Raw genomic sequence first — 24,938 nt, forward strand, 5'->3', positions numbered from 1 at the left:
GGTGACAGTTTACTATGATTCACATCATATGGACAACTCTGTCTACATTTCATGACTTCTGATGGTAGTGTGTGATGCCTATGAAAGCAGGGATTCCCAAACTGTGGTTTGCTGGCTATCAGTGGTCCATGCAGATCTTCCCGGTGGGCACATGGTGCTGGCTTCTCCTCCTTATCTTCAGCAGCTATTTTACATTACAAGATAGATAAAAATATATTAAATATTTACCTAGGATTATTATTGCTTGTAAGCAATTGTTGCTGTTGCCACAAGGATGTTACAGGATGGGAAGAGAGGGAGATCACAAAACAGACCAAATTGCCCCAAGAGAGGGGAAAAAGAAATGCTTCTGTGAAATTTTATGTCAGACTGTCTCATTTATTTATTTCTAGAGCTTCCATCCTTGTAACATTAGGGTGCTCAGTTTAGGGTTATGTAACCATCATATTCTGAACCATCTTCTCTACTCCTCTTGAGGCAAAATCATGTTTCATGTGCCCATATTAGGCAGAGGAAAACTAAGGGGAATGAGAGGAAAAACAAGGAGGGGGGACTGATTTTTCAGAGGTACTGGTCCCCAAAATTCTTTTTGAAGTCAATGGAATGTATGGGTACTCAGCAACTCTGAAATTCAGACCCCCGGCCGTTCTGTATTCCTCCTTATTTTGGGAAAGGCTTCACAAAGAGATGTGTCTTTCCCCGCGCCTGAAAAGAGAATGAGTGTTCCATACAGTGTACGGTGTTCTGAAAGTGAACTGGAAAGAGAGTAATGTGCTTTTGAACTGATCAGACCTTGTTGTGCAGGCTGGTCATGTAAAGTTTCACTGAACATTCTGCAGTATAAATCTCTGTTGAGTGCCTGTTACAGGTCTTAGGATTGATCAGTCGCAGCCCCCTTCTCCAAGGAGGGCTGCCATTGGCCCGTGAGCACTGCAGTATCATACAAAGGCGTGTGGCCCATCTCCTTGCACCTCCCCCCATTCCAGAGTCTCCTGCCAGCGGTAAGGTAGTACATATGGTTCACAGCCATCTGCACACATTCTTGTTGAACACTTTCTTTATAGAGCTTAAATGGTATAGAGAGCCTTGTGTATTTTATCCTCTAATATCAAACATTTGATTTACGCTTCTTTTATCTTCAGTTCTGAACAATAAAACTAATGATAAATGCATGAAATGATAAACTGTATAGCAGATGTTTCCAAGGCAGTTTTTATTAGTGTGGCTCATCTGAATGAATAACAATATTTTATTATTTTATGCATTTATTTATTTGTTTGTTTTAAAGTAGTGCCTAATGAAAACTCAGCCCTCAGTGTGCTAGGGTCTGTATAAACATATGGTGGAAGATGGTCCCTGGCCTACACAGTTTACAAGCTACAGTAATTACATGTATTGCAAAACCACTTAAACAAATTTACACTCCATAGTGTTTTGCCTACTATTTGGAGTGGGACTTAATATTCGGCAGGGGCAGAATTAGGCCAGTGCTGGGTGCTTTCAAAAATTCCACACTACATTATTAAGTCTGTGCACAAGTATCCTTCATCCTCTGCACCTTGCCCATCCTTTTGTTTGTTGAATTAAAAAAAAATTATTTTTGGAATTTGTAAATTAAACTGTTAGATTTTATTAACAAAATCCAGTTAGTTCATGTGATACACAGATAACTTGCCTACTACAGTAACGTCAATGGCATGCTCCTACTTCACTTACAATTTATCAAATGAGATAATAAGCACTTTACTGTTAGTATACGACAATATTGCAAATTAACAAATCTTTCTCATTCACAACAGGCCTGTCCAGGGCTTCTGTAGCCAGTGTTTGAAATCCAGATCCCTTGCTGCCAGTGGGAAATATCTTAGGGCTTGGCTACATGGGAAATTAACTGGAATTGATACAGCAGAGTAACTAGCTATTGCGCTTTAAATTCACACCTTACTTTAAACCAAAATAACTTTCAAGTATAGAATGTTGCTGTGACACAGAAGACTGTTGTGACTGGATTTTCTCCTGTAATGGAAAGGACAGTTTTCTCTCAAAACAGCAGGGGTAAAATCTTGGTCCTGTTGATCTCAAGGGGAGTTTTATCCTTGACTTCATTGGTATCTGGATTTCACCTTAGTTTATTGTGTTCTTTTAGTTTCTTTTATTACTTTCTTTTTATTACTTTATTACTCCCTTGTGTGAGGAACCCTTGTGCACATGAAAGAGTCTTATTTCAACTCAATACTTCCCTGAGAGAAAGGTTGGTCTTGCAGTTAAGGCACAGAGCTGGACATTTCCTATGTGAAAATGGTCAAGTCAGTTCCGGCTTATTCTTGCTCCCATTAAAAGTCAAGGGAGTTTTGCCACCAATTTAAAAAGTAGCAGGATTGGATCCTTGATATCTTTGGTTGGGGTTTTCAAAGGAGACTAATGGAGTTAAACTTCCATCTCCCTCTGAAATTCAATGTTCTTATTCATGAAATGAGGATAATAATATCTATTACATATGCGTGTTGGGGGACTTAATTCATTAGTAAAGAATTTGAACACCCATAGGCTGACAGTAATATATAAGTATAAAATGTTAGTATTTATACTATTTATTTGGTAAAAAAAAGATGTCATATAGGTTTTAAAGGGATGGGAAATCATTTCTGGTTTTCAGTATTGTTAGTACTTCCTAACGAACAGAGATGAATTTCACTGAAAAACTAATTTTTGATCTTTCTTTTTTTGCCTTTGTTTAATTCTGGAGGGCCATTTGATGAAGTGAGCTGTAGCTCACGAAAGCCTATGCTCAAATAAATTTGTTAGTCTCTGAGGTGCCACAAGTCCTCCTTTTCTTTTATCTTCTCAGTTTCACAATTCCAACCAATGGACATTGCTCTATTATTGTTTCATACCATAATCTAGTATTAAATTAACAGTATCTGTAAATAAATTGTCTTGATATCATGTGATAAATCAGTTTTTCACAATGAGAAAAGTTATACAAAGTATAAAATCAAGATGACAATATTTTATTCAGAAAAAGAAATACACAGCCAGATTTTATGAAGAGGGGAATGCCTGTGAAATGTGAAGTGAGTAGCTGTATGCAGAATCGGACAGGTTTTCAGTCTGGAAATAAATTCATTCTGGAACAATCAAGCCGGAGCATTTTACAGCTCAGAATCACTTTCATTGCTTTTCGAAACCAAGGATAAAAGACAGAGTAAATCAAAGGATTAATGGCAGAGTTGGAATAAGTGAACCAAACCACAATGTCAAAGAGAAGGGGTGGTGTTATGAAGTTAAAAAAAGCATCAGTTATTACAGTTATAGAATAAGGTAACCAAAATACCACAAAAGCAATCACAGCAATACCAATGGTTTTAGCAGCTTTCCTCTCTCTTCTGCTAACTCTGTCACTGTAAGTTTCAGATGACTGGGTGTTGTTGCTCATCATCTCTATCATTCTAGCTTGTCGTTTAGCCACAGCAAAGATCTTGCTGTAAAGTGCTATTGTTGTAAAAAAGGGTATTAGATAAAGGAGAGAGGTTACAACCACCCACGTTTTGTTAAAGAGAATCTGACAGCTCCCTACACAGGAGAGGGCATTTATTAACTCTTGTATCCCTTTGTCATTAGCCCCAGTGAAGACAACCGAAAAACTGAATACTAATGAAAATATCCAGGCAACAGCTATGAATATGCCTGAAACTGTCACTGTGAACTTGAGAGGGTAAATTAAAGGATCAGTAACAGCAACGTAGCGATCAACAGAGATGAAACATAAGTGAAATATTGATGAATAACAAAAAGTTACTTCTAAAGAACTATGGAATCTACAGAATGTTTCCCCAAAATACCAGCATGTTTCCACAGATCTTATACTGCTGAAGGGCAGCACCGTCAGACCCAAACAAAAATCAGCACATGCCAAGGAGGCGAGCAAAATATTTGTAGGAGAGTGAAGCTGTTTGAAATAAGCAATTGAAATCATTACCATTAGGTTACCACCTAGTGTAAGAATTGTCAGAAAACTAAGCACAACATACAAAGTTATGCTGATTCCAAAAGACCACGATGTTTTATAGCAGGATCCATTAATATTCTCAAAGCAATATTGTGTTTCTTCATTTTGAAGAAGCACTGAAGTCATGTTGTGCTTTTGTTGTTAACTACTCTGAAATTTTTAGTGTTTGCGTTTGTATACCAATGGTGATGCTGTGGCACTGGTTGGTCAAGCTCTTCACTTTTTAAATCTTTCTGAAAAAGAGAATTAAAGTCAACATGAGTGAGAGTACAGTAATTCCAAAGTGTTGCATTATGTCCATCAGTAGACTAAAAATGTGTACGTAACTAGGAAGTAAATAATAGAACATATCAAAATATCTGTTGTAACTACAGCTTTCAATGGCATTTTGAAATATGTAACAAGTAGCAAAAATATTTTATAATTGAAAATATTCTCCTCTGCTATGAAATAGAATTTATTTTTACCTATTCATATTTATTCATTTAAATTTCTTTGATGCCTGATCTTTCTGTTTAAGTCAATTGCAAAACTCCCATTGACTTCATTGTAGTTGGATCGATTCTTAATTCCTTACCTTTTGAGAAGCTTTTCTTCAAATATAGCCATAGATTAAAATGTGAATAGAAGGCAGGAAGAGATGCTTGTGTTCAGTAGTGCTTTATCCTCTTAGTTGTCTTAGCAAAGTTAATGACACAGTACATGCACTCTGTCCTCTCAAAACTAAGGGGTGTGGTGAGGGGAAAAACAGAAAACACAAGGGAAATTTATTTATCATCCCAGAAAGTGAAATCCCTCTGGTAAAGGGTGTAAACACTGACAGATGTGTAGAATCTGAAAAAACATCATTAAGCAATCTATTTTGATTCATCACAAGACAGTCCTTCAACTAAGTATATACTGTCATGCATATGTTTGACTTAAGTCTCATGATAAAATCCTTCCTTTATTTTTTCAATGCAAATTTAAATGTCTCCCACAGCAACCAGGTGTTATCTCAGTATTATTACTAAATTGCTTTTTCAGGAATATTGATGGAGCAAACTGAGGTCATAGGTAATGGTATGTGTGTTAACGAAAATCAATCCCACCTTTATTAATCTTGCTGTGGGGTATTTCTCTCTCTCTCTCTCATTTTGGCCATTTTTCTACTACTCTCGAGGCCAAACTCATTCCACTGCTAAGATTGGAGCAAGGACTGAAGCAGCTTGTATCATCCCGATGTGTCTGTTGTGCTCCAGTGCAGCTCCCAGTGCAGACTAGGACAGCCCTGAATTGCACTCTAGCTTGTACGGCTTCTATGGTCCTCTGACTGTTGAATAATCAGGGTGCAGAACTACCCTAACTACACTGGCCAAAGTGCCAATATACCCCCTCACTCCTCTGGCCTACCCCCGACCTGCCCCAGATGTTCCCCTGCCCCATGGTTTTCTGCATGTGAAAAGTTGATGGAGCAAGCTCTGAACGTGGCAGGGTTCGTCTGCCCTGGAGGTCACTTGCTGGGGAACTGTGTGTCTGTCATGCTGGTGAGGGCAAAGTAGCTGTGGGTCACATATGATTTAGGTCCTTTCTTCCTCAATGAGTTTGAGTAGGTGTAGAAGTATGGTCAAGATGGCGCTTCCATTCCAAAGCTATATTTTCCATGGCTTATAGGTTCCTCAGAAATGCAGGTCGATCCTTTAGTGGTGTTCAGGCCCTTAGGCCTGGTCTATATTATGAATTTATGTTGGTATAACTACATCGCTCAGGGGTATGAAAAACCACACCTCTGAGCGCCACAGTTACTGCGATCTCTCCCCCAGTGTGGACAGCAGTAGGTCAATGGGAGAATTCTTTCATTAACCTAGCTATTGCCTCTCCAGGAGGTGGATTATCTACGCTGATGGCATAGGTAGCATCTTCTCTGAAGTGCTACAGGGCGCCACGTGGCAGTTTATATGTAGACAAGCCCTTATAAACCTTATTCAAGTGGCATAAGTTAAAGCAGCTGAGGGAGCAGGATTGGCACAGGCTCAGAAAGCCACAATCATCTCCCTGAGAACATGTAATGATTTGGGGAATTGTCTGTACTGTCACCAAGGCAACTGTAACCCGTATCCCACCTCTGTGGTTCCTCAAGGGCATCCAATCTAGGCTCCCAGTGCCTCAGCCACCACCTAGCCTGGGAAGAGACCTGCTCTCTTCCTCCTGATCAGGGTGTTTCCAGGCTTCACGTTTCCCTGCTTACACTATGATATCCCCAGCAAGCCAGGCTGCCTAAATAGGCCAGCATCTGTGCTTTGCTCTCTCTCTGAAGGCTCTGAACAGCTGTAAATGCCAGCTGTTACAAGTTACCACACACGAATTTATAAACAAGCACTTTATTCTTAAGGTGGAAGTATTACCAAGAAAACATATTAAAAACAGTGAAAGTTTACCAGAGATAATGCATGCTAAAAAGCTTCCTAGAGGACACTCCAACTCATCCTTGGGATCAGTCCTTCAAAACCCACAACTAGGGTTTTCCATGTGCCTACTAGTTCATAACGGTCTCAGATTCAGAATCAGAACAACCATGAATAATTCAGTCTTTCCTTTATATAGTTTTGGTCTTTGATCTTGACCTTATGTGATCAGCAGTCAATGGCTTACTCCTCAGGGCATAGCTTCAAAAGGCTGGGTTGTTGAATAACCAGAGGTGGGGAATTTGCATACACCTCTCCTGTATATCCCAGGAAGTTCACTTCACACATATTGTCCCCAAAGTCCATTTTTGTCATGCACATTGTCCAACATAGTCTTTTGATCATCACATCTCCCAACTAGAGAGGTTACATATGACCCTGGCCCAAAATTATACATAAACTGTTAATTTAATACAATGGATCCCAAAGAAACTTAAACTTAATTCAGTAAGGTTTGTCAATGATTTTGCAGGAAATTGTATCTCTAACATGTAAAATTTATGAATTCTGTGTGAGATGATGAGATCTCTGAATGTATCCTTACTACGCTGCAAACTGCATTTTGAAGGTGAGAATTGGTTTGTCAGGGGAGAGATTGCCTGATAACAAAGTTACTTGGTAGGACCCTAAGGTCATCTGTTAAGACTGACCAGGGAGTCACACGTCTGAGGGACTGGAAGGTTATAAAAGGGCAGAAGCTGCTCTGTTTGGGATTTGTTGGCCATTTTCACAAGCTCAGGATGAGGGAAACGACTTCAAGAGCCTGTGAAGGGGTTGTGTGTGTGGGGATGAACTCTGTCTACCTGAATACTGGTCCCCTAAGGACTTCCAAAGGAAGGGTGAGCTAGAGTGAGGGGCAGTATTTAGGATGTTTGTTGTGTTCTATATGATCTGTAATCTGTATTTTCTGTGCTTAAATAAAGAGAAATAATGTATTCGAATTCTGTGAAAGGTGTTTTTGTGTTATATGCTATACCTACCATGTGGCCCTTTAAGGAGGTAACCCATAAGGCCAACACTTTTGAGAGGAGTTCTGAGAGAGGGTTTGTTTTAAGCTACAGAGGAACCTGAGGAGTCAGCACAAAGCCCGGGTGCTTGGCAGCTGGGCCATGTGGTCACAGTTCTCAGGGGGGATGCTAAACAGACAGCTGCCATGGCTTCCCAAGAGTCTGCACCCCAAGAGCGTGCCTAGAGACCCCAAGACAGGGGCAGTGACTAGACCCTGTTCAGACTCTGAGGGGCTTAAAATACCTGGAGGCCAGTGGCTGGGTCACCTCACAGCTGGCTGAGTCACCAGCAGGTGAAGCCCAATCAGATCTGTGCCTGGGCCCTCTTCTGTTCCTGTGCCCATGCTCCTCATTGTTATTATTCATATGCATATGTATTTATAAGTTTGGGGCCTATGCTTCAGTGTTCCAGGTAGGGATAGGTTTGTTTGAAATGACTGAGACAAAACTCAGTATTTCGGAAAGTCATTCCAAACTGTTACAAGTCCAAGCGAAAGGCTTATGTGCTGAGAATAAACATTGTTAAAGAAAAAAATGGTCTTGAGTTAGGATCTGTACCTACTCGTGTCACCACTGCATAAGTTTCCTTTACATTAGTAAACTACATAAGAATAGCCATACTGGGTCAGACCCACGGTCCATCTAGCCCAGTATCCTGTCTTCTGACAGTAGCTAATGCCAGATGCTTCAGAGGGAATGAGCGGAACAGGGCACTTATTGAGTGATCCATCCTCTGTTCTCTAGTCCCAGCTTCTGGCAGTCAAATGCTCAAGGACACCCAGAGTATTGGGTTGCATCCCTGACCATCTTGGCTAATAGCCATTGATGGACCTATCCTCCATGAACTTATTTAGTTCTTTTTTTAACATAGTTATACTTTTGGCCTTTACAACATTCTCTGAGAAGAAGTTCCACAGGTTGACTATGTGTTGTGTGAAGAAGTACTTCCTTTTGTTTGTTTTAAACCAGCTGCCTATTAATTTTTAAGGTAACCCCTGGTTCTTGTGTTATATGAAGGAATAAATAACATGCTCCCATTCACTTTTTCCACACTAGTTAAGATTTTAAGGACTTCTCTCATATCCCCCTTAGTTGTCTCCTTTCTAAACTGAATGGTCCCACTCTTTTCAATCATTCCTCATATGGAAGCTGTTCCATATACCTAATCATTTTTGTTGCCCTTCTCTGTACATTTTCCAATTCTAATATATCTTTTTTGAGATAGGGTGACTAGAACTGCACACATTATTCAAGATGCAGTGTACCATGGATTTATATAGTGCCATTTTCTATTATTATCTATCCCTTTCCTAGCATTCTGTTAGATTTTTTGACTGCTGCTGCACATTGAGCAGATGTTCTCAGATAACTATCCAGGATGACTCCAAGATCTCTTTCTTGGCTGGTAACAGCTAATATAGACCCATCATTTTATATGTACTGTTGGGATTGTTTTCCAATGTGCATTACTTTGCATTTATCAACACTGAATTTAATCTGCCATTTTCTTGCTCAGTTACCCAGTGCTGTGAGATTCCTTTGTATGTCTTCACAGTAAGCTTTGGACTTAACTATCTTGAGTAATTTTGTATTATCTGCAAACTTTGCCACCTCACTGGTTAACTTTTTTTCCAGATAATTTATGTATATGGTGAACACCACTGATTCCAGTACAGATCTTTGTGGGACCCCATTACTTACCTCTGTCCATTGTGAAAACTGAACATTTATTCTTACCTTTTGTTTCCTGTCTTTTAACCATTTACTGATACAAGAGAGGACCTTCCCTTTTATCCCATGAATGCTTATTTTGCTTAAGAGCCTTTAGTGTGGGACCTTGTCAAAGGCTTTCTGAACATCCAAGTACACTATATTCAATGGATCAACTCGTCCACATGTTTGCTGATCCCCCTCAAAGAATTCTAATACATTGGTGAGGCATGATTTTCCTTTACAGAAGCCATGTTGACTCTTCCCCAGAAAATCGTGGTCATCTATGTGTCTGATAATTCTGTTCTTTATTATAGTTTCAACCAATTTGCCTGGTACTAAAGTTAGGCTTACAGGCCTTTAATTGCCAGGATTGCCTCTGGAGCCTTTTTAAAAAATTGGTGTCACGTTAGCTATCCTCCAGTTATCTGGTACAGACCCTGATTTAAATGATAGGTTACATGCTACAGTTAGTAGCTTTGCAATTTCATATTTGTGTTCCTTCAGAATTCTTGGGTGAATACCGTCTGGTTCTGGCAACTTATTACGGTTTAATTTATCAATTTGTTCCAAAACCTCCTCTATTGACATCTCAATCTGGGAGAATTCCTCAAATTTGTCACCTAAAAAGAATGGCTTCGGTGTGGGAATCTCCCTCACATCCTCCACAGTGAAAACTGATGCAAAGAATTCATGTAGCTTCTCCGCAATGGCCTCGTCTTCCCAGAGTGCTCCTTTAGCACCTTTATTGTCCAGTGGCCCCACTGATTGTTTGGAATGCTTCCTGCTTCTGATGTACTTAAGAAAAATTGTGGTTAGTTTTGTGTCTTTTGCTAGTTGCTCTTCAAATTCTTTTTGGCCTGATTAATTATAATTTTACACCTGACTTGCTAGAGTTTACACTCCTTTCTCTTTTCCTCAGTACAACAGTACTGAAATACATATTGTTTGCCCACTCTGACAAAAACCATGAGCGAATTGTTACAAAACAGATAAAAACTGGGACTAGTAATTGGAATGCCAAAAACTTATCAGAGGCAGTTAAGCAAGCATTGTCACTCACATAGGAACTAGTGTATTTTAGTCACATTTCATACATAATCTTAGTTTGTGAAGTCTGTTAATTTGGACAGGAAATGTGATCTCATATATGTATTTCTGACAACAGGGAGAAACAAAAACAATGAAAGTATTTTCTTCTGAGCAAGTGAAATAACCCTCTGTCCAAAAGGCTAGCATATAAGGCCCATGTACTATTTAAAGGCCACTTTATACCCTATTTTGAGAACAGAAGCGGTTCATAGGCCTTTTGCTGTCCTATACACATTTTGCTCAGATTGGGAGAAAGGCTTAAAGTATAGTGTTTGGCACAAATGGTGCCTATATGGTAAATAACTTTTATTGATAATGTGCACAAAACCCTACTTATCTATCTTTGACTACTCCAGCTTTTATTCTATTTGGCATGCCTGTGGCCTGAGTTTGCAGAGAACTTAGCATTTTATAGCACTTTATTTGTTCAGACCAGAGCTCTCATTGAAGACAACCACTGTTGTGTTTTATTAGCACTACTGCAAATCAGATTTGAGTCTCTCAAGTTGGGCACCCAGAAAAGAGAGACCACACAGTTAAAGTTGTGAAAAGTTCGGTGTTCTCGGTGTTAAAGTTGTGAAAAGTTCTATGACTCAGAGTTCCAATGTTATATTGGGCACTTACACCAAACTTTTGAACATGGTAGAGGCAGGAATAGAATTTTCTTCTCTAGTCAGGTACCTTCCTTTCCACTTCTCCTCTTTGCTGTCTAGGCACCAGCATGGGGACCATTGAGAATATACGAAAGAAAGTTTCCCTGCTCTCAGTTCCTATGTCTTGTACCACAGCTGCCTCTAGCTGCTGTGAGGAACAATTTCTGGGGAACTGCTTCTGAGCCCTTGCAGTACTAAGCTGGAGCATGCTCGATCATTCTTTGGGAATGTCACAAATAAAGTCTGGTCAGCAAATAGCCTGGTGCAGATGGAATCTTCAGAAGTTAACTGCCAAACTAACAAGTCTCTACTGAATATGCGTGAACTGGGATTTTCAAAGGCTTGTAACATGGCCAAATATGGGTGGATTTTCATGGAGATGGCAAAAGGCAATCCCCCAACCCACTGTCAGATTTTAAGTTCCTGCTCAAATCATGAAGGTGCTAGAATTTCTCAATTAAACAGTTGAATTTTTTTTTAACATGTACAAAACATATTTTCCCCTAATTTACTTCTGAAAAACAGCAGAACCATTTTTGCTGAAATTTTCCAATCAAATCAATCAATCGATCAATTTAAGCCGGAAGCATGGAAAATTTCAGTCCAAACTGTTATTTTAGCAAAATTATAAGCAACTATAAAGGGGTCTTATAATGGGAAGCATCAGGCAATGTTAACTACAGATGTCACTACCTGCACCACCTATAATAAAGTAAATTACACTTAGAATATACCCAGATTTTGCATCCTGATTCCTCATCGATTGGGAAGTTATTCGGCCAAGAGTTGCTGATGTTGTTGGAAGAATGTGCTGCAATATTGTGTTGATATGTTAACAATAAAAAACTTCATTTGAACATTGTAACACGTGCCTGAAAAAAATCCAGGCTCTTGAGTGTAACCCAGTATTTTGAATATAGTGCCTTCCAGAACAAGCTCCCTTCCAGAACAAGTCTTTCATGTTTGTGTGGCTGGAGCAAGAGAAACTTGATTATTGGAAAGCTAAAGAAACTCCTTGCTCTGGTAACAGTGAAAATAAAGTTGTAAAGATTCAGATAGATCAGATGCCACCTAATCACTCATATATCTGGAGAGACAGAAGTAACAGGGTTTGGTTGAGAAGTTCCAAAAATTACTGGTAATGACACATATGAGAATCTAAGGGCCTGATTCTCCACATTGTCACACCAATTTTATGCAATGGCATTACACGGCTGACTGGCATAAAACTGGTGTAAGGGAGTGGAGGATATAGCCCTAAATGTTGTTACTAAAAAAGGCCATGAGAGTTTACTGGGCTTGTAGATAGTAGGAATGTTAAACTCAGTGCGGCTACTTACGTAAGAAAAGCTTCATATGTATGTAAGTGTTTGCAGGATGAGGGCTGAAGACTGGCATGAGACGGAGGGCTTGTCTATACTTAAAACACTACAGACGCATAGCTCTTAGGTGTAAACACTACCTACATCGATGGAAGGGGTGCTCGCATCAGGGTAGGACAGGTGGTAGATAGGCCAGTGGAAGAATTCTTCTGTCACCCTAGTGCTAAGGCTAGTGCTAACCATAGGGATTTAGGTCCGATTAACTATGCTGCTCAGGGGTGTGGATTTTTTAAACTTCTGAGCAACCTACTTATGCTGACCTAATTTTCCAGTGTAGACCAGTCCTGCGTTAAATATGGGTGGAAATGAAATTTCCTGTTTTCTGCCAGATATTCTAGAGATACTGGAAAGTGTGACAGTAAATCTTTGTTTTGCCGCACAAACAATTTAACAACATTTTTTACACCTCATTTTCAATTTAGGGTTCCCATCTTCCATCACAGTGGCTTCATTATTTGGAAAGATCAGTGAGTTTGATGCAGATTTATTGTTTTTGCTTTGGGAGAAGAGTGAACAGGCTTTGTCATTAACTCTGACACAAGAGCTCAGGGGAGAAAACACTAATATAAATTGCAAGCCTTTTCTAGTGTTCTCTTCATACCTCAGTTCAAATCAATTTATGAAAGGGAGTTTCTCAGAATATGAGGCATTGGCAGGCAGAAATCAAGTAAGAATGACTCCTACTATTAAATCCAAACACAATAACCACAATCATTTCTTTTTTCTTATTTTAAGTTACTAGGGAAAATCTGCTGCTACTGAGATCTTACATTTTTACAATTTTTTTAACTTTCTGAATTCATCTTAATTTCTGTGTTCAAAATAAGTTTGTGGAGTTATTCTATTAACATCCCTATTCATTTTTTTCAGGAGAAGTTGGAAACAGGAGCATATTCTCCCTTTCCTGGATCATAAACGTCAGTTCAGTAATTCAAAAATAAGACTTGGAGGAAATAATGAACTCAACTTTTTTTGATAATGAAGATTTGCAATACTGCTTTGAAAACATGAATGACTCTTGCTATAAAACGCCATTATCTTCTGGACTCCGAGTAACCTTGTATATTGCGCTTGGTTTGCTGACAATTCTCACTGTGGGTGGAAATCTACTGGTAATTATTTCAATTGCTTATTTCAAGCAACTTCACTCTCCTACACATTTTTTGATTGCCTCCTTGGCATGTGCTGACTTTGGTATAGGTCTGACTGTGCTGCCCTTTAGCACTGTAAGATCTGTTGAAACATGCTGGTATTTTGGGGAAATATTCTGTAGATTTCACTGTTGTTTAGATGTATCTTTGTGCCTAGCATCAATATTTCACTTGTGTTTCATCTCTGTTGATCGATATGTTGCTGTTAACAACCCTTTAATTTATCCCATCAAGTTCACAGTGCCTGTTTCAGGCGCATTCATAGCTGTTGCCTGGACATTTTCATTAGTATAAAGTGTTTATACTGTCTTCACTGGGTCTAACGACAAAGAGATGCAAGAATTAGTAAATGGCCTCTCCTGTGCAGGGAGTTGTCAGATCTTAAATAAAACGTGTATTGTTGTATCCTCTCTCCTTTATTTCATACCTTTCTCTGTAATGATAGTGCTTTACAGCAGGATCTTTGCTGTGGCTAAACGACAAGCTAGAATGATAGAGATTATGAACAACAAAACCCAGTCGTCTGATAATTTCAATGACAGAGTTGGCAGAAGAGAGAGGAAAGCTGCAAAAACCCTGGGTATAGCTGTGATCGCTTTTTTGGTATTCTGGTCACCTTATTTTGTAACTGTAATAATTGATGCTTTCCTCAACTTCATAACTCCATCCCTTATCTTTGACATCGTGGCTTGGTTTGCTTATTCCAACTCTGCCATTAATCCTTTGATTTACTCTGTCTTTTATCCTTGGTTTCGAAAAGCAATGAAAGTGATTGTGAGCTGTAAAATCCTCCACCTTGATTGCTCAACAATGAGTTTGTTTTCTGAATGAAAATGTATCTTGTCCTGCTAAGTTCTGATTCCAGGTCACGGTCTTCCTCTGTCTGTTTTGTTGTTTTTCCTTTAAAATAATCTCCCAGGCTTTTATAGCTATATACTTTGAATCCTAATGAAAATCATGTTGAGTTATTTTTAGTAAAGTCCATTTATTTTTAAAAAAATGTTCTGATTTAAAGTGTAAGTGCATATCTTTTTTGTAATGAGACTGAATAAAAACGAAAATGTTTGCTTAATTGACTCTTCTCTGTATTATATAGCATTATTTTGTTAAATATAACATTGTTATATAGAATTTCTGACAAAATTAGAATACATTGCACTATAAACAGATATATTTAGCTCTGATTGGATAATTTTATTTTGTATTTTTCTGTATCTCTGGTTGACTTAGAAACTCTCTAGACCCTAGAATAGGCCACTGTGAACAATAGGAAACATACAGAGCCCATGAAAAACCTACCTAGCAAAGATGGGGATAGGAATGGGGGCTGAGGGAAACAGGCATCTTATGCAACTTGCAAATCAGATGCAGATAGGACAGAACAGTTGTTGCAGGGAAAATTCAAGTCATAATCGCAACTTCAATATGACCATAATTCCAACCCACACTGCTTTCCCCAAAGCTACTGGATCAAAAATAATGTAGATAGACATACAGTACATGCACAGAAATGAAGGTCTAATTAGATTCCATCTAGGACTAATACCAAAAGTCCTATTGATTTAATGGTAGTCAGACCATTTCCTTATTCAGCAATAGTGATTAAAATATCAAAGTATTATGATGCTGTATGCCCTCCATGACGTTCTGAGCAACTGAATGGGGTATACAGGTCATTTAACGCTTTTGAGACAACTCATATAGACCAACTCTGTACCAGTCCCGGGTCACCTTTAAAATACCTGAATGACAGGTGATTACTGAGAAGTAGGTGATCTCAAGGAAGCAGGCTGGCATTTATAAAGAAGCCCATTCTGATCATTCTGTTTTTAGAACACAAAGCTCCATTCTGTGAGCAGGGTGGACTAGAGGTCCTCTCCATGCCAGCCGCTTTTTCTCTCACAGAACCAGAAGAATACAACAGGGGAGGGCATGTAGTGATTACGGCAGAAATAACTGCTCCTAATCTGGGAGAAGGCATGCTGAGAAACAAAAGGTCTATATAAGCCCCCACCTCTTTCCACAATCAAGGAGAGAACCACAAGGAAGAAGGCCTGCTAATGGGCAAATTGTTGAGGCTGATTAAAATGTTGTCTTATAATTCCCTTTTAAAGAATAAGCTGCAGTGAACTCCATGTAAGTTACCTTTTCCCCTGTGTGGCTTTAAGTAGCTCTAGTGCTGTTGGTATGAGAGTGATAGCCTGAAATTTTATGGTCCCTCCTCAAAGAACTCTGAACTTTTCCTGCAGTTTTTTGTATTTGTAATAGCAGCAAAAGGATTTTAATAACATATGTTAAACCAATCCTCTCTCCAACCAAATGACTGGGTATCTTGATTTTTGGAGGAAATAGTTTCCTGCACTTCGAGTATCATGCTGAATTACAGTAGTCTGTTCTAATACGATGGAAGTTCCCAGACAACAGTGGAGAAATGATGAATGGTGAATAAAGGAAGTGATATTGAATGTTACTCTGCATGCAAGTGCTGAGTATCACAGAGACTGGGAACAGCACTCTGGAATTCCCAGGTTTCATATGATTCCTGATAAATGCCCCAAACATCCAGCAATGTGTTCTAGGCTCCTCTCAGCCTACTTGTGAAGTTTTAAACCCTCCTTAGGCACACTTCCCTCTCTTTTCTATCTCTGTCTCTGATAAACTCCTGGTATGCTGACAACTCACAACACTATCAGCAGACTCCCAACGAGCTCCCTTCCTCTCTTGGATTCTCCTGTTTCCTGCTTCCCTGGCTTCTAGCAGTTCATGAGCTCCTGAAACATGCTCCTTGCCTTCTGCAACTCTTCTGCATTCTTCATGGCCCCTTTACAAACAAGCCTTTGAATGTCTTTCTGCTTTTCTTTACCATGACACTTCCTTCTGTGTCTCACCCCTTCAGGACCTTCACTGATTTCACAAACAAAATGAGGTGAGAAACAGTCACTCAAGGCCTAATAGTTGCTTCCTCAGCAAAGGGTGAGGTCTAGTTCTTTTATCTGAATATTTAAAGGGCATTAGGCTGGTGTTATAGCTGGTCCTATTCTTTCTGAATGTGTTCACTCATTCAATGGCAGAAGATGAGGGGGTAATGGTATACTCACTGTTCTAAGGGGTGAGAATCTTTCTTTCTATGGTCTTCTAGGCCCAGGATTTAGATAAGGTTCCAAAGGGTGTGGAAGGAAACAGGTTCTGTGTTCTATATATCTCCAGTTTAGCTTTCTGCAACATTTTATATCCCCCTTGGGATATGGAAGATTTAGGTTTGATTTCCTTCTTCTGCCTGCCATAGAAATGGATTTGCACTTGGGTCTCCCACATTGCAGGAGAGTGGTCTAGCCACTGCACTGTAGAATATTCTGGTACAGGTCTCTCAGTCTATCCTGCTGAAACTATTCCACTATGTCTAAAATAGTTATTGGAGCAGGGACTTGGGTCTCCCACATTCTAGGTGAATGCCTTTACCACCAGGCTGTAGAGTCACTCTTTTGCTCTTTGGCCCAAATACTATTCATTGTCATTAGGACTGACTATGAATGACAATGAATAGTCATTGGGCCAGGGGATGAAAGTGAAAATGACTCTACAGCCTGCTTGGCTCACACATCCTGGAGAACTGGGAAGTCTCCTGGGTTTCCCATTTCTTTCTTTTATTAAGGGGGAGGGGTGGGAAAAGTCCCCTCCCTTCTTCCACCTACTTCATGTGCATTTTCACAGACAGCCTGTAGCTGCTGTGAGTGACAACAGCCTTCTATTTCCATCCTCCCCTTTGCTTACTGAGGTAGTGGAATAGGTTCTTGCTCAGACCCATGGGCGGCGGCTACCATAGGCTGGGGGAGGCTGTGCCTCGTCAAACAGCTAGGCCTGGCCCCACCCATGCTCTGCCATCAGGCTCCCTTCTTTTGCTTCCCAGTCTGCTTGCAGCTCCAGTCCCCCAATGCGGTTGCCCTGGCTCAGGCTGGGGCCGTGCTGCCTGCCCTCCCAGTGCTCCGGGGCTGGCGGGGGCTACTTCCAGTGCTCTGGAGCTGGGGCCATGTGCCAGCCCTCACAGTGCTAGGAGGGCTGGGTAAGCGCTGCACACCATCCCTGTGCTCTGGGGCTGGGGGGGGCTAGCCTGAGACGGCAGTAGAGATGCTCTGGGCTCTGCTGGAGGAGGGGGCAGAAGGGTCGGGGCCTCAGGCAAAAGGGGCTGGACTGGAAGCTAGCCTCCCACAGCCAGCAGTTCACACTTTGCCCGTGCTCAAACCTGTTACATCATTTCCCCAGAAAAACATCAGATGGAATATCCTCTATCATCCCCGCCACCACCAGCATCCCTGCACCCACCTGCTTCTTTAATAGGACCTTAGCTAAAGGCAGAGCAAATGGTTTTATCCTTGAACTTTTACCCACTTAAGTCTTCCCCCCAGCACCTAGCGTGGTTTCACTACATGCGGTGAGACTAGGATGTGGGCTATGCCTGTGTCCCTCTATGCCTGGAATTTATTCCCATTAACTTCCACTGTCTGCCCCCTTGGGGATCCATTGTTTCTGTTCCCATTTGGGTACAGCAGGAGTAATGTACCAGGGTTTTAGGAGTTAACTCCTAAGCACATACACTGTATGCCCCAGATGAGGTGGTTGGGCAAGTCCCTCCCTCCAGAGGCTGAGTCACACAGTTAACTCCTTAAGTTTGAGATACAGGCTGTCACTCTAGGACCAGACTTATCCCTAATGGATGAAATGGGCAATTCCAGATGATATGATCCAGTTTATTACAGACATGACACTGCTTTTCCCCACTGTCTCCGGTGTTCCTCAGAGCTGGCTTCCCTCCCAGCTCTGTTCAATATACAACTCCAAAAAATCAGCCTCGTTTAGAGGGAAATAAACCTGGTTCAGAGGGAATTCAAAGAAGCTAGGAATTGTAGAAAACTGATAAGGGAAACAAAGGGACACAAGGAGAACTCTATGACCAGCAGAGTTAAGGACAATAAGGAGGAGGTTTTTAAAAGTATATTAGGAACCAAAACTATCCTAACAATGTTATTGGTCCATTTCTAGGTGAAAATGGTAGAATTATCAATAGTGATGTAGAAAGGAGAGAAATGTTCAATAAATATTTCTGTTCTGTATCTTGGGGAAAAAAACACAACAGATGATGTAGTCATATTAGATGGTAACACTCTTTCCATTCTACTAGTATCCCGGGAGGATGTTAAACAGCAGCTGCTGAAGTTAAACATTTTTAAAACAGCAAGTCCAGATAACTTGCATCCAAAGGTTTTAAAAGAGCCAACTAATGAGCTCATTAGATCATTAATGTTGATCTTCAATAAGTTTTAGAACACTGGGGAACTTCTAGAAGATTGGACGAAAGCTAGTGATTTGCCAGTATTTATAAAAGATAAATGGGTTGACTCAGGTAATTATAAACCCACCAGTCTGACATCTATCCCAGGCAAGATAAAAGAGTGGCTGAAATGGAACTCAATTAATAAAGAAATAAAGGAGGGTAATATAATTAATTACCATCAATATGGGTTTATGGAAAATAGATCCTCTCAAACTACCTTGATATCTTTACCAACCAAATATATAATCTCATCAAAAAATAAAGGTAATAGATCTAATATACTTAGACTTCTGCAAGGCATTTGACTTGATGCTACACAACATTAAAATTGATTAAAATTAGAAATATATAAAATTAACATGGCACATATTAAATGGATTAAAAACTGGCTAACTGATAGGTCTCAAAATGTAATTGTAAACAGGGAATTGTCATCAAGTGGGTGTTTCTAGTGAGGACAGTTCTTAGTCCTACATTATTTAACATTTTTATCAATGACCTAGAAGAAAATATAAAATCACCACTGATAAAGTTTGCACATGACACAAATATTTGGGAAGTGGTAAATAAAGAAGAAGACAGGTCAGTGATACAGATATATCTGGATCGCTTGGTAAGCTGGGTTCAAGAAAACAATATGCATTTTAATATGACTAAATATAAATATACATTTAAGAACAAAGGATATAGGCCATCATTACATGATGGAGGACTCTATCCTGGGAAATAGTGTCTGAAAAAGATTTGGGGTCATGGTGGATAACCAGATGAACATGAGCTCCCAATGTGACTCTGTAGCCAAAAGGGTGAATGAAATCCTTGGATGCATCAACAAGGGAGTCTAGTGTAGGAATAGAGAGGTTATTGTACTTCTGTATTTGGCACAAGTGCAACTGCTGCTGGAATTCTTTTCTGGTGTCCAAAATTCAGTAAAGATGTTGTGGAATTGGAGAGGGTTGAGAGAAGAGCCACAAGAAAAATCAAAGGTTTAGAAAACATGCCTTATAACCGTGACCATCAATCAGGCATACACGTACCCCTGGAGGTATGCAGAGATCTTCCAGGGGATACATCAGCTCATCTAGATATTTGCGTAGTTTTACAACAGGCTACATAAAAAGCACTAGCGAGGTCAGTACAAACTAAAATTTCATACAGACAATGACTTGTTTATACTGTTCTATATACTATACATTGAAATGTAAGTACCATATTTATATTCCAGTTGATCTATTTTATAATTATATGGTAAAAATGAGAAAGTCAGCAATTTTTCAGTAATAGTGTTCTGTGATATTTTTATATCTGATTTTGTAAGCAAGGAGTTTTTAAGTGAGGTGAAACTTGCGGGTACACAAGACATATCAGACTCCTAAAAGGGATACAGTAGTCAGGAAAGGTTGAGAGCCACTGCCTTATAGGGGTAATTTAAATAATTCAATCTTTTTAGCTTACCAAACAGAAGGTTAAGGGGTGACTTGATCAGAGGTTATTAGTACCTGCATGGAAAACAATATTTGATAATAGCCTCTTCAATCTAGCAGAGAAAGGTATAAAACGATCCAAAGGCTGGACATTGAAAATCTACAAATTCAGACTGGAAACAAGGTGTACATTTTCAACAATTAGAATAATTAAATATTGGAACAATTTACCAAGGATCACGGTGGATTCTCCATTACTGGCAATTTTTAAATCAAGATTAGATTTTTTTCTACAAGATCTGCTCTAGGAATTATTTGGGGGAAGTTCTATGGACTGTGTTATAGAGGAGGTTAGACAAGATGATCACAATGGTCCCTTCTCACCTGGGAATCTATGCATCTTTGCCTCATTTGCAGAGATAATCCCTCAGCTGAGTTGGGGGTGGGGTGGAGGAAGCTTGCTGTGAATGGGGTGGGGACAGAGGGATCGGAGGGGGATCGAGGGGAGTTACTGAGGGGGGTGCTGGCAATTGCGCAATGCAGACCAGTAAGGGGTTTTGTCACCACTTGCACTACAACCCTGGCTGCCTTGCAATGCTTTGCTTCTGTAGCGCCCAGCTTGGGACACTCACAGCCAGCTCACAATCATGCAATCACCACCTGAGTGTCAGTGTGCTAGACAGCCCTGGTTCAGCAGCTCTGACTTCAGCAGCCGGTCTACAGCCTCACAGCCCCACTGTGGCTTCCACCATCCTTCATGGCAACCAGCAGGGTGGCTCCAACACATTCCCAGTCCTCAGTTTCCCCAAAACTCTGTGCCCTGAAGTGTGCAGCCCTCTCCTGGACAGCTCAGAGAAATCATAAGGTTCACACACACATCACAGCATGTTAAGTTAACTGGGGTAAGTACACCCTTGCTTGCGAACACAGCACTGAGTTGATTTATAGTAAAAACAAAACAAACCTATTAACAATAGGACATAGGTTACGTGACGCCAGGTAAAGGAAATAAAAGTGGAGATGGTTACAAGCAAATAAAAATGAAGACACAAATCCAAAAGTCCAAAACTTAATCTAGCAAGGTACAGGCTTTGTTCAAGATGTTTTCTCACACCAATCTTCCTTCTTCCCAGCCATGGCTGGCTTTCCCTCACTTAGAACCTTCCACAGTAGTACCAGGTACTGTCTTCCCTTGTTTTCCTGTGTAAGATTTTTGCCTAAGCAGATTTTTCAGCTATATTCACTTCGCAGAGACTTCAACCCCCACCTTTTTTGAAGGACCCTCAACTTGCAAGAGTTCTGTTCCCTTGGATCTGTCTAGTAATGGATGCCAAGGATGGCTTCTGTCTTTGCTTATATTTTCCAAAGTTCAATGACCTTGTTTCAAGAGGCAGGGTGATCTCATGCTGTTCTTCCCTTTCTGTGGGCTTCCCATCCACCTGTACATAAATGGGACTTCCGCTGTTTTGATTCCGCCATGCTTAATTTACATAGGAGACAGGTAAATAGCTGTGACATTCCCTCCTGTCTGAGAGAGACCTGTGTCTCCTTTTGTTTGGGCACAGGCTGTAAAGCCTAATTTCAATGAGTATCTGTAATTCCTTCTAGAGTGTTAATACATATATTTCATCGTGATATTAATCACCTGTGTGTCATAGCCTTTCATAAAACTTCTCACTCGATAAACTTTTGGAATACCCTAATATGGTACACAATCAGTTGATTCAATTGCTTCTCACTTGAGGTTCAACCCACTGTCTTTATAGCCCAGATAAAATTTCACTTTCTTGCTCAAAGCTGTTTCCTCCCACATTTGTTAGCTTGTCAGCTCTGTTAACCTAAATGAAGATCCATTTACATATGTCTCTGCCTGCTCATCAGGCTGGTTAGAAAACAAATGCACATTCCTTTGCCTAGGACGGACCAGTTTATCAACTCCCCCTGACGTGCCTGGCTTAAACTCATTTTAGTCGTCATTCCAGCTTATATCCAAAACTCTAAATGTATACTGCATACATACATCACTCAAGAATATTAATGATTAGTGAGTTATTAGTTTTCCAATGACATATTACAGGTCACCTTTTAGAAAAATATCATGACACTAGTGTGTGAGGTGTAGTGAGTATGTCAGGCCTGACAAAAGGTGCTGACAGAGTAGTGAACCACAAATGGGCCTCTGTGGCACTGGTGCCCTGTGCTTCCCTGCCCCGCAGTGGCTGGTGACCTGTGCACAATGTTCCCTTGCTGCCCACCCAGGTGCTGGTGCCCTGTCCCACACCTCACCCTGGATAGCCCACGTGCTTCAAGTCCTGCCCCTCTCCTGGACGTTCTCCACCTGCTCCCCTGCGGCCAATTTAATCTCTTGTGCTGCTGTGGCTGCTTCAGACCCTCCTCTGGGTCCTGCTTTTGCCTCTCCCCCTGCCTCATGGGCTGCGGGTGAAGCTTCCCCTTGGGGAGGCTAGCCCCCTGCCTGCCTCTTACAGCCGAGAGGCCACACCCCCACTCGCTGCTCTCAGCCCCCCCATAGCCATGGCCAGGGCAGGGCAGCGGGGGCTGAGAGCTTGGCGCCTCCCACATGGCCCTGGCTAGGGTGGGGGGTGGGAGGGGTTGAGAGCTCGGCCTTGGTTGGGGTCAAGCTCCCGGCTCTGGCTACAGCTCTGAGCCCAGAGCCCCTCCCCCAGTCCACCCCTTCCACCTGAGGCTCCTCCCATGGCCCCACCCCATTCTGCCCCTTCCCCTCCAACCCCACCCCTGTTCCGCCCCTTCTCCCATGGCCCTGCCCCCGTTCCACCCACTGCCCCATCCCTGTTCCACCCCTTTCCCTGTGGCCACGCCCCTGTTCCACCCCCTTCTCCCCCTCCCCAAGGCCCTGCCCCCTCTATGGCCTGAGACTGGAAAAGCTCTGGGGCTGTGGTAGGGGTAGATTTTTCTAGGGACCCCAAATCCACCACTGCCCCACCCCAGCAGCACGAGGTTTGGGGAGGCTTAGCCTCCCCCAGCTTCCATTATGCACCACCTATACTCTTTCCCCCAGCCCTCCACAGCCCATGCACATGCGCAAGGGGAGAAACATAGATGGGTCCCACTCTCACCTCTGTGAGATAATGTGTGGGCTGAAAATATCAGGAGGGTGGAAACATAGATCCACTCCCCCAATATTTCCATTGCAGGGGCTTTAGCTCCCCTTACTCCCACCACTCCTGAAAAGTTACCTGAGTTACCACCTCCATAAAAGTCATCCATACAGGCAAGCTTATCCTTTTGGACTCCCCTCCCTGCAAAACAAACAAACAAACAAAATCCCCTTTTCCCTGTGTCTCTCTGCAGTCAGTACAAATCTGAGGAGTAAAGCTGCTTTCAGTTGTTTATAGTCCCCACAGCCTGTCCCAAACATTGGGCTGTAAGCATCTATGGCTTTACCTCCCAAAGAAGGACAACAGAAAATGGAGTCAATCTGCAGAGGGAACCCATTTTAAATCACAAGCCTTCTCAAAAGCAGTGAAATAGACATCAATATATCATCCTCCTTAAACTGGGGAAACAATTAACCATCTTTAATCACTGTGGAATTGATACTGTGTTCTGTCCCCATTTACTGAATCACCAGGTCCCTGGTTCTTCAGTCGCTTTCTCTCACTCTCACTCTGATTATCATACTCCCTGTCAGTGAACAGTTTCTCATTCAGGAACAGCTTCCTCTTCTCCAGCTGTAGCTTCCTTCATTCCAGGTCCTACTAATTTGGGAAACGTGGTCTGGATGGGACAGAATTACTCCCCCAGCTGTTGCATACACTCCAAACATCTTCCTCCATGTCATTGTCCTCAGACTTTCCCAGTCCTGCTAGTTTATTCTGGCCTCTGTTTTTCCTCAAACTCTCCTGGCAGACTGCATCCTTCCCACAAGTTCACGCAGTTCTGAACTGTGATTATCAACACAGTTTTCCTGTAAAAAGACGTGGTCTGGTAGGGACTCAAAGAAGATTTCAGTTCAAGTTCCTCATCTGCCACACAGATTTTCCGGGTAACCACTTAATCTCTGTGTTTCAGTTCCTTGTCGGTAACGGGGGGATCGTCATTCTTCCCTACTTCACTGGGTTGTGGTAATAAATATGCGGAAACAAATGAAATCACCTGAGCATCATCTGATAATGAGTGTAGCACTTTTCTTTCCGAATGAAAATGCATTCCTTAAAAATATATAGGCATGGAACAGTTAAAGGAACTTGGTTACATGGGAAAGTAAAAAAGAAAAAAAAATCCTTGGTCTGTGTGACCTGGGTCACTCTTGGGCTCAGGACAAACCACTACCAACAGCTTGGTCAGGTGTAACAAAACAAAGTGGGTTTATTTGGCTGTCACTTACCCCACTGTAAGAAGCACAGCACTGGCAGCAAATACTAATCTTCAGGGAGGCTGTGGCAGGTAGCAGTCTCTCAAGAAATCCCTGTCCAAGCCCCTCTCACAGAGGTCAGCCCCAACTGACTTACATTCTCCAATTTCAGACCCTCCTTCCAAGCCTGACACTTACTGCAGGCGCAGCAGAGCAGGAGGGACTGAGCCCACAGCAGCCTGTTAACCCTTTCCTCACCAGGGGGGATTTGCATACCTCATCACAGTCTGTTAACATATTTTGTAGAAATAAATGTACAAAGACTCATAAGAATCAGCATCTGCAGAGTCAAAAGAGACAGGATCTGGCTAAGAAGTTCCATACCTCGCTTTTGATGTTACTTA

At 41.3% G+C, this 24,938-nt stretch overlaps 1 protein-coding gene and 1 pseudogene across 3 annotated transcripts; one reads left to right on the plus strand and one right to left on the minus strand.

Moving 5' to 3' along the window:
* Positions 1-1,614: 1,614 nt before the first annotated feature.
* Positions 1,615-24,681, minus strand: LOC125634161 (trace amine-associated receptor 7a-like). Of its 3 annotated transcripts, XM_048844526.2 has the most exons (4): positions 24,568-24,681; positions 23,417-23,479; positions 4,587-4,732; positions 1,615-4,242 (listed from the first exon to the last, which is right to left on the minus strand). In XM_048844526.2, the coding sequence occupies exon 4, from the start codon at positions 4,133-4,135 to the stop codon at positions 3,107-3,109; it is 1,029 nt and encodes a 342-aa protein (XP_048700483.2). In that variant the 5' UTR covers positions 4,136-4,242; positions 4,587-4,732; positions 23,417-23,479; positions 24,568-24,681; the 3' UTR covers positions 1,615-3,106. The 3 variants fall into 3 exon arrangements, with proteins under 3 accessions (XP_048700483.2, XP_048700484.2, XP_048700482.2); XM_048844527.2 differs by lacking the exon at positions 23,417-23,479; XM_048844525.2 differs by having other exon boundaries at positions 23,417-24,681.
* On the plus strand, positions 13,254-14,422 carry LOC125634162 (trace amine-associated receptor 9-like; annotated as a pseudogene).
* Positions 24,682-24,938: the final 257 nt, after the last annotated feature.

Source organism: Caretta caretta, chromosome 3 (assembly GCF_965140235.1).
Source record: "Caretta caretta isolate rCarCar2 chromosome 3, rCarCar1.hap1, whole genome shotgun sequence".
NCBI classification, from domain to species: Eukaryota; Metazoa; Chordata; order Testudines; family Cheloniidae; genus Caretta; species Caretta caretta.

Bases quoted from the DNA above. Each gene is read 5' to 3' on its own strand.
- LOC125634161 (XM_048844527.2), bottom strand. From the start codon at position 4,135: ATGACTTCAGTGCTTCTTCAAAATGAAGAAACACAATATTGCTTTGAG.